The 15,541-nt window shown below is 32.9% G+C and overlaps 2 protein-coding genes and 1 pseudogene across 5 annotated transcripts; all 3 read right to left on the minus strand.

Moving 5' to 3' along the window:
- Positions 1-1,488: 1,488 nt before the first annotated feature.
- LOC101256787 (uncharacterized) lies at positions 1,489-5,644 on the minus strand. Its single transcript, XM_004243347.5, has 4 exons — positions 5,352-5,644; positions 4,266-4,400; positions 2,133-2,219; positions 1,489-2,027 (listed from the first exon to the last, which is right to left on the minus strand). Exons 1-4 carry the CDS (start codon positions 5,478-5,480, stop codon positions 1,872-1,874), a joined length of 507 nt encoding a protein of 168 aa, XP_004243395.1. The 5' UTR covers positions 5,481-5,644; the 3' UTR covers positions 1,489-1,871.
- Positions 5,645-6,384: 740 nt separating this feature from the next.
- Positions 6,385-7,876, minus strand: LOC101267252 (cytochrome P450 83B1-like; annotated as a pseudogene).
- LOC101266956 (putative pentatricopeptide repeat-containing protein At3g08820) lies at positions 6,991-15,418 on the minus strand. 4 transcript variants are annotated; one of them, XM_069287516.1, is made up of 4 exons: positions 12,934-15,418; positions 12,240-12,800; positions 11,763-12,105; positions 6,991-7,523 (listed from the first exon to the last, which is right to left on the minus strand). In XM_069287516.1, the coding sequence occupies exon 1, from the start codon at positions 14,946-14,948 to the stop codon at positions 13,065-13,067; it is 1,884 nt and encodes a 627-aa protein (XP_069143617.1). In that variant the 5' UTR covers positions 14,949-15,418; the 3' UTR covers positions 6,991-7,523; positions 11,763-12,105; positions 12,240-12,800; positions 12,934-13,064. The 4 variants fall into 4 exon arrangements, with proteins under 4 accessions (XP_069143617.1, XP_010323757.1, XP_069143618.1 ...); XM_010325455.4 differs by lacking the exon at positions 6,991-7,523 and having other exon boundaries at positions 11,251-12,105; XM_069287517.1 differs by lacking the exon at positions 6,991-7,523 and having other exon boundaries at positions 11,561-12,105; positions 12,240-12,792.
- Positions 15,419-15,541: the final 123 nt, after the last annotated feature.

The raw sequence follows: 15,541 nt of genomic DNA on the forward strand, positions 1-15,541 counted from the left end.
AAACAATTGAAACTATTTTAGTCGTTAAAAGGGTAGAAATGCCTAAAATTTATTTATGAATATTGTCTTTCAATTTTTTGACTTTAACCAATTTTTTTAATATTTAGTGTGGCATATAGAATGATTACTATTTATATATAAATATTTATAATATTTTGATTTAACACAGGATAAAATGATAATCCAATTTTATACTATGTTGTTTAAATTTTTTTTAAACTTCAACCAAAAAAATATCACACAGCTTAATATAACACCAAAAGATTGAAGAGAAGACACCATATCAGAAAGAAAATTTATGCATTAGGATTTTATCATATATAGCCAAAAAGAACATACACAATGAAATTATTTCATACAATGACAGGAAATCAAAGAAATATAAAAAATATTATGAACAACATATATCAAAATTGTAGTCCACCTTACTTTTTTTTTCTATTAATAGACCGATATATTATTTAAATATAACAAAAAATCATTTAATATAGAAGAAAGAATAATATAATTAACAAAACTAAAACGGAAAGCAACAAGGAAAAATGTTAGCTAAATTGTGACTTACTCTTTTAATAATACGTTCATCTAAATGTCAAAATAGCACTTCCAAATGTATTAGAACCATATTGTGCCATCATATAGTTTCATGCAATAGAGAAGACCAAGAAAATTTTCAAAAAAAGGGTTGGAATATGAATTCTTGTACTTTTGAATGCTCTTGATTTGTGTTGTTATTTTCTTTCTCCATGTCTTAAATATCTATATATTTTAATAATATGTGGAAGATGAAAATAATTCAAGTTAATTGGAAAGGCTGAAGTAACATATGAAATGAAGTTCAAAAAAGCCATCTTTTCATTTACCATATTCATTGTAATTAATGTAAGTTAAGTAGTGTCTTCAAAATTTAAAGCTGAAAAAACCTTTCAACTTCAGTAATTAAGTGATGCATGAATAAATAGGAGTAATAAAAAGACTTTAAAAAATCTCATTCTTTGTTTTACTTATTGAAAGTCATTGATTGGATAAATTAAAAGTTTCTCCATAATTTAAATACTTAAGAAAATTAAATAGAAGAATATGATACATACATATCATTGTGTAATTAAAATATTTATATTTAATTAAACAATAAATTAAATTTTAATTTAATAAAAGGACAAAATAGTAATTCAACTTTACACTATAGAGCTTCATGCTTATAATAATATATGATTATTTGATTTTGCAGACGAGCAACGTCTTAGGTCCAAAATGGATCCAAGAACTAACATAATAAGAAGTATAACACTTGAATCAGATTCACCTTATGTTGCTCGGATTATTCAAAAATACCACCAGGTATGTGTCAAATCCTTCGAATGCTATGCATTTTATAGGATCTGATAGATTTACCAACATTTTAGAGAGTCCGAGCAACATAAACATTCATAATCCTCTTATATTAAGAGGTAAAACTCCCTGAACATCTCAGGAGAACGCACAATGAACTCTTAATAATAATTCTTATTACTGAACTGAAAGCCAAACAAGTGAAATAGTCATCAATATTGCCTCAATGGCTAGGTGCAAAAATTCACCAAAATATCGAATTCGGTTACAATATGAAATGTTGCCTTTTATTCAAAGACCAAAGGCTGCAAACAATGGATAATGCATTTTGGTTAGTAATATTCTAAAGGCTTTCACCTGTCAACCTTACATGTTCCGAAAATCTTCCTTTTGTCGGAGTTGCTTCAAGTTTCTTTACTTCCAGAAGTTATAATAGTAGAAATAAGAAGTAGAGAAAAATAGAGATTGAGTCGTTATTGCTCAACTGGAGAGGGGTGTCTTACAATGTGTATGTATGTTAGCACAACACTAGCAGAGGATCAACCAGCTTTAACTTTATCCTTGGTACTTTCTGCATGACTGATGCTAAAAATACTACTTAATCCTCGTGTTTTGGAATGTCGCTCCAGTTCATCGATTCTGTTCTTGAGGAACTCAAGCTCTCTACTAAGGTCATCGTCTCGCTGTTTCAATGCCTATGAAAGGAAAACAAATTATGATTTGAGTTTTACATGGAAACAGAACATTGCGCTCTATGATTTCAGCACAAGAAAATCACTATTATGAATGTCGATATGCACCTCTAGTTCCTTCCTCCGAACTTCCTCCTTTCTAGCTTCAGATCTGGAACTTCTTTGCACCTCAAAGATAACGGCCACTCCAGCGACCTGAATAAACAGATAACAAAAGCATATTGATGGTATTCTGCCTTGGTGGTTAAAAAAAGAAGAGAAGACTGAACAAAGTAATTCATGCAAATCTCCACACTACACATGACTAGATAATTGGTGTGTTATGCACTGAAAGAATATATTAGGTTAAGAGGACCATCTACAATGTTCTGTTGTAGATTAATTAAATCAACTGCAATTTTCAATCCAGTATCCGGTTAGGCTAAGGCAATTACTCTTCAGATAACAAATGTGCAGCGAACAAAAAGGAGAAGGAATAACAAAGATGATGCCACAACAGCCCTTCATGATGCTAACTTCACTCAACTCAACAAGTCATCTTGAGCAGTTGGAATTGAATGCATCAATTGCCATCTAGGATTTCTTCTAGAGCAATAGTAAATCAGTATTTGTAGTTAAATAAAGATGTATCTCCTCACTTTTAAGTGCAAAATGGCTTCAATTAGTGATGCAGAGCTGTGCTTGATCTTTTTAGCACATTACAAAATATATAATTGTTGCTAGTTGCACATACTACTCAGAATCTTCTTAATGCTGGCAATCTACAATACTATTTTTTACTGATAAAAGCAGAATGCGTAGGTTTTTGTATTCGTACTTGGGGACCATTTGATAATCCTACTAGACAAGTTTGATAATAGAAACATCAAATCATCCGATACCACGTCAAATGCTTTCAAACTTGAACATTGTCACCGGAACTAAAAGTTTCTAATCATTAGATATCACTTCCTTCATCCCAATTTCTTTGTTTAGTTTTCATTTGGCACAATAGAAAATAAAATTGAACTATGAACTTAATATCTGTTAAGAAACAAGTGCAGTCATCCTATTAATTTGTGCAGCAAAATGATAGATTAGATGAGTACCCCTGGCGTGGCCTAGAGGATGGTAAAGCTGGAATTGAAACCATAAGAGAATAAGGTTCAAATCCCAGTAGAAGAAAAAATATAGGTGATTTCTTCCTATCAGCCAAAACATCAGTGATCAGAGTTACTCTTTACATGTAGGGGTGAAATATGTTGGTACCTGGCAAAATAATCAAGGTGCTTACAAACTAACCTGAACACGCTCAGAATTTTGGTTTCTAACATACGCTGCCATGTAGCAATATTTGTTTAGTGTACTGACCCCTAATCAAATTATTTGGACTCAGAAGAGGAAAACCTGTTTTATCTATGAATAGTGATCAAATTGGCATATTACCAGATCACGCCCCTATTGCCACAACTATAGATATAGTGACTCGAAGAATAAACCTTAGTGGCCGATGTAACGATAAGCACATTTTGAACCGAGATCAGGTGTTCAAAAGGTTGAACCCTTCGAAGAGGAATCTCAATTTTCTGGGGAAGTTTGAGGGAGTCAATGTACTCAACCTAATTGAAACACATAACATGACCACTAACATAAGAATATTAGACACATTTAAGTCAACGTCTTTAGTGCACATGCATAAAGAAGACAATTAGCAGTACCACAAATTAATACTATTTGAAATACTTATGAATTAAAAGATTTATATTATTTTGCGAAACTTGAGCCGGGGGTCTATCAGAAGCAGCCAATCTACCCGACAAAGGTAGAGGTAAGGTCCCCGCACATCCAACCCTTCCCAGAAGCCCATCTCAGGATTACATTAGGTATGTAGTTGGAGCAAAACTAATGTCAGACAGCCTTCAGTATCCAGATAGCACTTCTAGAAACTAGTGGGTTGAACGAGAACAAGCCCCTATTCTGAAGCATAACATGCCATGCCTTCTCATTGCATCTAGAATATCAGACTAAGTTCGGGACTAATGACCTTCCTGCTATGGTCTGTTATGAACATATGAAATAGAATCGACAGCTCTATCACAAGTGGAATAGGACATAAAAAGGGTGTTCTCATTGATAAACAAATCAGCATTTCGTAAACATCACCATGTCCATGATGATACATAATAATTATCCCAACTGAAAATAATTTGATATGAAATATTTGTGTAACAGAACAAATTAAGGACCTAGAGACAACATTACCGAGAACACAAAGAGTTCACCTAGGAGATCAGCAGCAGCTTGAACAGCTTTATCTTCATTTAATGGGCGAATTGCCACATCAGTTGCATGACCATATATACGTCTTTGCAATTTAGTTGACAGTCTATGGTTTGCCTGCGGAAAAGAAAAAAGAAAGAAATCAAATGTGTACTGTCCATTAGTTTCCAATTCTGATGATCTTCAGTTTCAATGCCCAAGAGAAGGAAGGAATCATCAAGTGAGATCACACATTTCAGAAAGATAAAGCAAGATCGAAATACACTTAAGAGCCATGGCAAGACCGATTTGAGGATCTTAACTAGTATATGGATGTTAATAATCCGTGTTAATATAAATGCATTGAAGAACACAACAAACAAAAGTTGCTCAATTAAAGCAGTCGCAATAATCCTATTTATTCTTTTCAGTATATAGTTCTGCCGGCAGAGCGACTATAAGTCCAACCTACAAGAATCAATTGGTTTTTGTCACTTATCTCTTCATCTTCCAATTTCTAAGCCATAACTTACTTCAACGTGTTCAACTTCCCATAGAATCACAAATTCTCACTCACTACTTCAATAGTCTTCCCCAGTCAAACATGATTTAAGAAATCTATTTTTTTGCATCTTAGTTTCTATAATCAACTAAAAACACTTAGAATCCTTTGATCTTTGCAACTTTTGACCATCAAAATGTATTTTATTTAAATATCATCCCACACCATTAGCTAACTCCATGAGGATAATCAACTATTCATCTACCTATATTCTTTGTAGCTCAGTTATTTAACTACTTGAACTATCACCTTGTTGGTGCAAAGTGAGGGTTCTATTATCCATTTTATAATCTCCTCCCCATTTCCCTCACCCCAAAAAGAAAAACTTCAACTTCATGTACTGAGCTCAGCCAAGCACAAACTCAGAGGTTCTTCTTAAAGGTTGTTTACCATTTCATAAAAATCCAGCTCTTTATATACAACAAACTTTTTCATATCATAACAAATTACCACTAGCTAAAACTCATACAATAGCTACGCAAACAAAAACCCACAAATAAAAAATGATTTTTAGGGCAAAACTGAACCTGGGCAATGTTGATGATGAAATTTCTGAACCTGGGGTGATATCCAGCCTCTTTCTTGATTCGATTACCGATAGGTTTACAGAAAGATTTGAGGGCAAGTGTGCCAAGCTTAAACACTGGTAATATCATCAGATCTCACTTCCCAAAACAAACAGAGAAATTTTTAGAGAGTTAAGAAAAAGTATTGAAGAAAACACAAAAGGGTTTTGATCACTCTGAAGCTCTCAATCATGGAGAGTGGAAAGAAATAAAAGTGAAAAATTGAGATAAAACATAAATATCAAATTCAAATTCTAAATTTTTTTTATATTACCTAAAATACTAATTAACAATTGAAAATGTATGTAAGGAAATTATAATTTTAAAAAATGTGATTATTTTTAAAATTTTAATTATGTCTTATTAATTATCATGAATGGAATAATATTTATATGTTTTATCTATAACAAGAATTAAACTTTTTTTTTTTTTAAAAAAAAAAAGCATGTTAAAATAGAAATATAATCAAGTAATTTAATATTTTTTTTAGCACATTTCCTAAAATTTAGAAATTTATGTTTAAACGGAGTTTATATTTTAATCCTACTTCGAAAATTGAATCTTTTTGGAACTTTTATATTTAAACTTAAATGTTAAAAAGAATTATCTTTCAATTCAAATCAAATGTAACCTAATACTAATATTGTGTTGAAGTAAAAAATTTAAAGAATATAACCATATCAAATTATGATATGACTTGTGCTTGTTTGAGGAAAAGCAAAAATAATTTTTTGCAATGAATAGTTCTATCTTCTATGTTATTTTTCATGATGTATATCAGTAATAACGAAAAAATTCATTTATGTAATAATTAAATTTAGTATGATTGTGTTATTACTTTGATATTAATTTCTCATTTATTTTTAATTATTATTTTTTTAAAATCATATTTCATTTTCTATCTTACCGAACTCTATTCTATATCCTACTTTTTTTTAGGGTCATCACTCAAATTATAGGTGTATGACATTATGTAACGACGGAGAAAGATACATCATATCCAAACATTATATTCATTAAAACAATATCATACAAAACAATACAACACTATAATATGATATATTATGAAATAATACGTAACAAAATTATCCAAACAAAAGTGTAAGTATATTCGATCTATATATGATTAGTAGGGATAAGGCAAAGATCAATCTTCTTATGCACTACAATTCCAGGCTTACCATTTGTATCAATATCCTCTTTTTTCATCCCACCAGGCAATTCCCAATCAAATGCATAAAGAAGATTTGACAATGGCATTGCAACACCAAGTGTAATCCTCTTCTTCCTGCTCCAAATGGAATTAACTCAAAGTCTTGCCCTTTAGATTCAATATCGTTATTCAGAAATCTCTCGGGAATAAATTCTTCTGAATTTTTCCATATCTCAGAATCTCTTCCTATAGCCCAAATATTAACATGAATTATGGCTCCTGGCTGAATTTCATACCCTTCTAGTGCGGATTTTTCAATTGATGTTCTTGGCAATAGAAGAGGAATTGGTGGATACAATCTTAATGTCTCCTTTATAACTGCTTTGAGACAATGCATATTTTGGATGTCATCTTCATTCACAAACCCTTCTTTTTTTTTCCAACTAATTTTCTGATTTCTGATTGAACTTTCTTCATGGCTTTTGGATTCTTCATCAAAGATGTCATTGCCCATACTATTGTAGATGCACTAGTGCCTGATCCTATTACATTCTACAAGAAATTAACACACACAAAAAAAAAATATACACTTCATAAAATTAGTTAGTTTAATTAAATTAGGATGAATCTTCTTAAAACTCATTTGTTTGTAGGTAGGTTTAAGATTTAGGAGATTACCATGTCAAGTGCTTTTATATTAATTGGTGTTGATTTCTCTTTCTTGAATTGGAGCAAAAGATCAATAATGTCCCCTTCCATAGATTTTGGCTTATTGGGATCAGAGATGTTGCTCAATGAGTTCGGTATAAAACTAATCCAAATCCTTGAAATTCTTATCGAGTCTATCAGTCAATCCAGAGAGCTTATCAATTCAATTTAAAGAAGGAAAAAAAACAGAGACAAAGAAGCTAGCCAACAATGCTTCAGCCTCTGCTAAAAGCTCATCAAACCTCCTCTTTTCATGTGCTTCTTCATCATACCTAATACCAAAAGCAACTCTACAAATAATTATACTCGTTAGTATAATCACTATATTACTCAAATTGGTGATTTGTGAAGTGATAGCCTTTTGCGTTATTTTCTTAATCATTCTTGAAATTTCATTTACACGAATTGAACTAAATGATCGCACTTTTTTAAGACTAAATAAATGAATAAGAAAAACTTTTCTCTTTTCCCTCCAATAGTTCATCATAAGGTGCAAAACCAATATCTTAAATAAAATTTCTTTTCCAAAATAATTTTATTCTATTTTTTCTTATTTATTTTTCTGCTATCTTATTTAAATATAATTATCTTTTTAAATACAAGTATTAAAATTATACATTTACATTTTACAATTGATAGCTTAAAAGTAACCACAATCTTAAAAATTTAAATCGATCACTAATCATGTCTATTACGTAAATTAATCTCCCAAAAGTTTAAACAATCATGATAGAAAAAAAAAACAATTTGTTCTAGTGCCTTTAATATCAATTCTCCAATTCAAAAAGTGAAAAAGTCCCCTTCTCACTAGTTTGCTTTTTTGGTCTCTTTTGATATTACAATTGTATGTGAAGGACTAAAGGTATATTGTTTCTCCTTTTTTTTCTTGAACCAATCCAAAGATTTTGACAGTTTATTGCATTGAATTGAAAAAAAAAATTAATCTATGTTGATGAATTTTAGCTTGCAATTACGCTTTTTGGTTGACATGAATCCGCCACTAATCGAAATCCCACGTAAAACATGTAATACAAGTAAGTATTTGTTTACCATTGAAACTTAAGTGTTAAGTCTAACAAGAAAGTAGACATTAAATAATTTAACGTTGTAATCTAAAGAAGTAAACATGGGATTTGTATTTCTCGGGGGTGGCTCGACACTATAAAAAAAAGAAATATGCCTTAGGCCCTCAAATTTAAGGAGCCTCATTTTTAATAATAATAGGTTACAAGTTATTATTTATTTAACAAATATTGAATACTATTTGTAGAAAAAGTAAATTTTCATGAAAATGAAAAAATTATTAGAAGAAATTTGGCATATTTGGAGTACTATATCTCTTGAAAAATAATTTAAATAAGAATGATTGTATTATCAATTGAAAACTAGAAGAAATTAATTATATAAAAGTTATTAACAATTAAAATTTAAGGCCCTGTTCAATTTTTGCTTCAGACAACTAATATGTTTGAACCGCTTCTAATATTTCTCCAAAAAGAACCTTTTCTTTATTTATTAAGATAAAAATAAAATCTACGTGTACTTATTATTCTTTCCAAATTTCATGTGAATATGTTATTTGTCATTAATGTTGCTCAATCTAAACCAAGATATGACTAGTTGACAACAAACATTGTAGAGTAATTTGGTAAAATGAAATAATGTTATGACTAGCCAATCAAAGGACGACACATCATATTTTTTTGATAAAAGGAACAAAGAAATGTGAGAATATATATATATATATATATATATATATATATATATATATATATATATATATATATATATATATGCTTATGCCTACTGTATTTGTAAATGAAGATATGTGGCAGAATGACATTGGAGAATCAACAAGCCCTCACTCTCATTCATTAATGCTCAAGAAGGTGATTGATGCAACCATTCTTAAAGAAAAAATATCTTTCATTTAAATACGGATGATTTTTCATCCTTCTATTAAATATCGTTAAAAAATTAATGAATCTTACAAAAATATGAGCAGTTCACTGAACTATCTACAAAAGCTTTCATGCATAATTTTGTTACATGCTATAAAGTTCTTGAAAAAATATATTAAAAATATTAAACACTACTGCTTAATGAAACAAAAAGTGTTTGAAGGTGCGAGAATACATGATGTGTTCTTTTTCTCATTTGATAGCGAAAAAAAACTGAAACTTAATTACCTTTACCTTATTCTTAGCCGATATGTATTAAGATTAATAAATATTTGGATGAGTCTAATATAAAAGTGATTAAAATGTTGATTGTCTCGCATTTGAGTTTCATTCCACATTATTAGTTAGAAGAAGAAGTCTCCAACAAATGCCGCTTCCAGCATATTCAATTGAGAAGAAACATATTTCAGCCAATAATATTTTTAATATCAAATTACATGAAAAATAAATGATAAAACTGTCAATTTAAATTTTTTTGCATAATGCTAAATTCAACTGTTGAAAAAGTTCACAATAGTATTTTTGAAATATCTAAAAATAATAATTGTGAAGGAATGACTTGATTTTTATAGAATGTGTTAGTTTTCTGAATTTCTTGGGGTATAGTTGAAGGATGACTTTGGCCAAAACTCCATTTATTAACGCTCGATAAGGTGATTGATGCAACCATCTCACAGGAAGCTGATAATAAAGAAGATAAAACTTTAAATTCTAAAGGCCGATTCACAAGTTTTAAAATGGAAAAATTTGAATCCATTTCAGATTATTGTTAAAAGTGATATTGTTGTAAATCAATTAAGAAGGTATGGAGAGGAAGTAGATGATGTGTTCGTGGTAGAAAAAAATGGAAAAGAGCCAAAAACACTTGTTTACTTTCGTCTATTTGTAAATAGTTATACTATCAGATCAAATATACCCACGTCATTACTAAAATATGTTGGATTTTATTTGCCCTGATTTCTTACCATAAATAGGTTTTTCTTTTAGGAAAAGGTTTTGAATTCACTAATCCTTTTTTGGTAGGAAAAGGTTTAGGACTCTATAAATAGAAGTATGTTCCTTCTAACTTAATCAGCATTCACAATGTAGTCTTAAGGGTTTTGAGAGTTTTGGTTAGGGGGAGAAATTGCGGGTCACAAGATTGATACGTTATCACTTGTGTGACCCTCCCATGTATTCCGAGTGAATTGGTTGAGGTTGTTTTCCTTTGTATTTTGTACTCTCATATTTATGGTGGATTGCTCATCTCCTTTGCGGACGTAGGTCGATTGACCGAACCACGTTAAATCTTTGTGTCTTTTGGTATATTTCTCGTTGTCTTCTTACTCATGGTCTTTCGAGGTTTGCTTTGCTAGCTTCCGCGTTTACACCTGCTTATTTTCAATCCTAACAAGTGGTATCAGAGCCAGATTCAATGATGGAGTCAGGTTTAGTGGTTCGATAATCGATGATTGAACCAGGTTAGAAAGAGGTGTTCATCTTGACGGGTGTAGCTGTAGTCGCAACCTTTTTAACAGTAACGAAGATTTTGTTGGAGAAATTGTTTCAGAGAGGTTCTCTGTGTTGAGACATAAATTTTGCAAAGGAGATTAAGGAGAGGAGAAGCAAGTTGTTGAAGATTAAGTAAAGAAGGTGGACAAATTTATTTTGTCAGAAATTCAGGCCAAGGGGGAGATTTGTTGGGTTTTATTTACCCTGATTTCTTACCATAAATAGGTTTTCCTTTTAGGAAAATGTTTTGAATTGACTAATCCTTTTTTGGTTGGAAAAGGTTTAGGTGAGGCATGTTCCTTCTAACTTAATCAGCATTCACAATGTAGTCTTAAGAGCTTTGAGAGTTTGGTTAGGGGGAGAATTTATGGGTCACAAGTTGGATACGTTATCACTTGTGTGAACCTCCCATGTATTCCGAGTGAATTGGTTGAGGTTGTTTCCCTCTGTATTTTGTACTCTCATATTTATAGTGGATTGCTCATCTCCTTTGTGGACGTAGGTCGATTGACCGAACCACGTTAAATCTTTGTGTCCTTTTAGTATATTTCTCGTTGTCTTATAACTCGTGATCTTTCGAGGTTTGTTTTGCTAGCTTCCGCATTTACACCTGCTTATTTCCGGTCCTAACAAAATATTCATAAAAGGAACCCTTATTCGAATCAAATCAGCCAAGATAACCCGATTTCAACGTTCCCCAACATTTAACCTGACCCAAAATCCAACTTAGTAAATATCCCACCCCAAACACCAATTCATATTTGTTATATTATAAAGATGTTTAGAAATTATTATACCAAGATATAATAACCAAATTATAAACTTGGCTCAGCTTGACTAACACCTCTTCACAAATGTTATGTATAAACATCTGCTCAATGTTAAAATTCCATTTTAAATCATGTACAATTGTTATACATGTACACACACAAACTAACTTCAAAACTTTCTCAATAACATGTATTTGGATAATGTAGCAAACAATCATATATGTGGATACAAAGACATGTTTGTGGGAGATCAGTAAGATGATGAGATGTAATGGTTTTTTCGAGATACCTCAAAGATTCAAATTGAAGACGTAGGTGCTGGCAATGTTGATGATGAAAGTTAGGAACCTCTTTTCAGCTCCGGGTACTCTTTTAGGTGGAGCCTTGTGCTTCCATGTTATCATGTTGTTAAGCCCTTCATTCCGAGCACCCTCTTCGCCTTTGAGGTGGCGACTGGAAGTCCAATCCTTGAACTCCTTAGCTAGGCTAGGTGTGCACGTTCTTGAGACATCTTGGGATGTATGAACATATCCCTAGCTTAAACACTGGGTCTGGTAGTATCATTCACACTTCCCAAAACACCAGTTTGCCCATTTCTCCAAAGGAAAGCCCACAAGCAGGGGCTAGCATTTCTAAGCAAAACTACCACTAAAGATATTAGCAATTTTAATAATGATAGCGCTGAAAATTTAATAACTGAAACATATCTTCTATTCCTTCTAGACACTCTTGTTTACCAACAAAAACAATGTTGAAGTCCACATACCTTAAGAAAAAGAAAGGACCTCTATCTTCACAGATTCCGCCCCTTTTCCTTCAAACAACAGGAGGATGCATTATAAATAATCCATTTGGTTTTACCAATCTTGACTCCATGCCAGTCAGGCAAACGATCTTGGACTATGACAGAACCAAGCTCCATGCACTAGATATTTTGAACAATGAAAGGCATGTGCCACAAACATTGAACCAACTCAGAGTGTAGGTTTAGAGTATCAATAGTGTTTTCCCAAAAATAATACTAGCTTGCCAAGCTCTTGGCCCTCGTTAGGATGTTAGTCTAAGTCAAGCTAGCTTTCAAAGAAGCTGCCCCACCAATTAAAAAGAATAAATTATAAGAGGAAGAGAGTTTTTCCTGAGTATCTCTGCCAAGTGAGTCCAGAACATCTGCATGGCTAGAGAGGATTGTCTTCTTGTAGTATTTGACAGTCAGCTAAAGGCAAATTGTTTCTGCACTAACAATCCTATTTAGGCCATTCCTCAAATAGTTCTGGTTATTATTCAAACAAGTCAAACGTCCTGCCTCGCCAATTTTGAGACTGCCAAACTAGAAATCAAAAAAATTAGCTAGGAGATCAAGAAAGTATTTGTGGCAGTTAAGGCTGTAAAAATAGATAGCTATAAAGTAAAACCAAGAAACAGTATCCATTAGCCTAGTGCTCTCCAGAAAGTCTGCATACCTTTCCAAACAACAGAGATCTTCAATGCAGCTCTATCCCACGGAGCCCATACTTAATTCTGGGAAAATCTTTATGGTAGAAAGACGATGCTACTCAAAGTAACTCCTAACCAGAATATGCTTGTTAGTTGTCTAAACACTTGCTAGCTTCATCTCCTTCTGTAAGACCTGCAATTCAGTATGCAAGCGTTCATTCTGAGGATGCGACGAGGAACCAGCCAGAAATTCATGCACTACTCCATCAACGTTGATCCAGCTACATCCTGGCTGCTTTACAACTCCTTTTTCCTTCATAGACAACCTCAGCCGTGAAATAGCACCCCAGTGATGATCAATGGCATATGTATTGGACAACATCACATAGCCAGCAGAATTGTTAGGGTCCACTTCAACAAGAATGGAGGAAATAATCCGGGCCAATTCCAATCTGTTATGTAGCATGCAGCCACCAAGTAAAGCTCCCCATACAAAATTATTGGGTTTAAAAGGCATTGAGGTAGCAACTTGAAGTGCTTCCTCAACATAACCTACTCGAGCAAGGAGATCAATATAGCTAGCATAATGTTCCAATCTAGGAGCAATTCTAAAACATTGGCTCATTTCCTTAAATATTTGACGGCCTTCTGCTGCCAGCCCTGCGTGACTGCAAGCACATAGCAAACCAAGGAACGTCCCAGCATTTGGACGCAAATTGAGGTCAAGCATTTGTGAGAAAAGTTTTAACGCCTCCTTACCTTTACCATTTACTGCAAGACCCATGATCATCGCATTGAAAGAAACCACATCTTTTACAAACAATTGGTCAAAAACATCCTCTGCTCTCTCTAAACTCCCGCATTTAGAGTACATATCTATCAAAGCAGTTGCAAGATTTGCATTTGAAAGTAAAAAGCTTTTTTGCCTACTACCTTGCATGTACTCATGAACCCACACACCAAGGTTCAAATCACCAACTTGAGTACAAGCTGAGAGCACACTAACCATTGTCACATGATTGGGGCAACAACAATTAAGCTCCATCATTAACCGGAAAACACATAAACCATCCAGAGCACAGCCGTTCTGAACGTACGCGCCTATCATAGCATTCCAAGGAACCAAACTTCTCTTCCCATCACCAGAAATCTGTTCAAATATTTCCCTACTCTTATCAACCTTTCCCCACTTCCCATATAAGTAAACAAGAACAGTATTAACTGAGTCACATCCAGAACATCCCAAATCATACTGTTGCATTGAATACCAAAAATTCCCAATCCATCTCTCAATATTTAACATATCAAGTTTTGAACATGCAGATAAAACATTAATCATAGTATCATTTTCAGGGATCAAACTCTTCTTTACCATACATAAAAACAAACCCAAAGCTTCTTCAGACATACCAAACTTAGCATACCCAGAAATCAAACAAGTCCAACAAACAACATCCTTCTCAGGCATTTCATCAAATACCTTACGCGCAGAATGTAATTCTTTCAAACCCCTGGCATAAACACTTAACAACCCATTACATAGAGATGGGTCCTCACCAAATCCCAATTTCACAACAAGGGTATGAACCTGTTGAACATAATATGAATTCCCAGAACGAGAACAAGCTTTAAGAAGAAAAGAAAAGGTCAATTCATTAGGCAAAAGGGACTGGCCCCTCAACTTGTTAAATACCAAGAATGCATCAGTAAAACTTCCTTCTTCACTTAGTATTCTAATAATAGCGTTAAAGGGGAATATGTTGGGTATCTTTAGCTGATGAAATATACGAAGAGAAAAGTTTGATGGGTATTGACCAATAAGGCGAGTAGCTATGAGGTTGTCTTGATGAGCACCAATACGGAAAACCCGAGCATGGATTTGTCGAAGGTGATTATGGGTAATACGGCCTTTTAAGAGGTTCCAGAGAGATGAAGAATGGAGATCAGAAGTTGAAGAGAATGAACGGGTAAAGTTGAGGCAATAATGAGCTATTATGGAGTTGGATTTGATGGATTCAGTACGATAGAAGAGACTCGGCATGTTATTTCCGGTCTACCTCGAACTCACTGACCACCCTTTGCAGAATCCGGCACCGGTTTCTCCTCCGGCCAATAATCCCGGTGAAGGCGATGTACGATTGCAATCGCACAACAAATTGGTTCGAGTCTAGTTATACATTATTCAAAAAATCAAATTTATATACTTGGCCCGTTGGAAAGAAGAATAAAAGTTTTTACCCCTTTTTTTTTTTGTCTGATTTTAATTCGACACTCGATCTTGTGTGAATCGTGTTTATGAAAAATAGGCCGAATTCATAAACATGTATCTCACTTATGTTGAGATTTTCCCTCAGTACTTCAATTACTAACATTTTCCGGTAGAATAATTGTACCATCCATCCTTTTAAACACTGTTGACAGATTTTGATAGACTTTTCTATTTAAATATTTTTAATTACATTCGTATTATAATGATTTTAAATAAAGAAATGAAAGACAAATTGTGTGTTAGTCTCATTTGTTTTCTAATGTGTTCAAATAACTTAAAGTAAACCACAATTATTCTTGAATATTTAAATTCTGAAAGAACACATGTATCCTCTATCAATAACCCACACAACACATCAACCAACG

This window comes from Solanum lycopersicum, chromosome 7 (assembly GCF_036512215.1).
Source record: "Solanum lycopersicum chromosome 7, SLM_r2.1".
Taxonomy (NCBI): Eukaryota; Viridiplantae; Streptophyta; class Magnoliopsida; order Solanales; family Solanaceae; genus Solanum; species Solanum lycopersicum.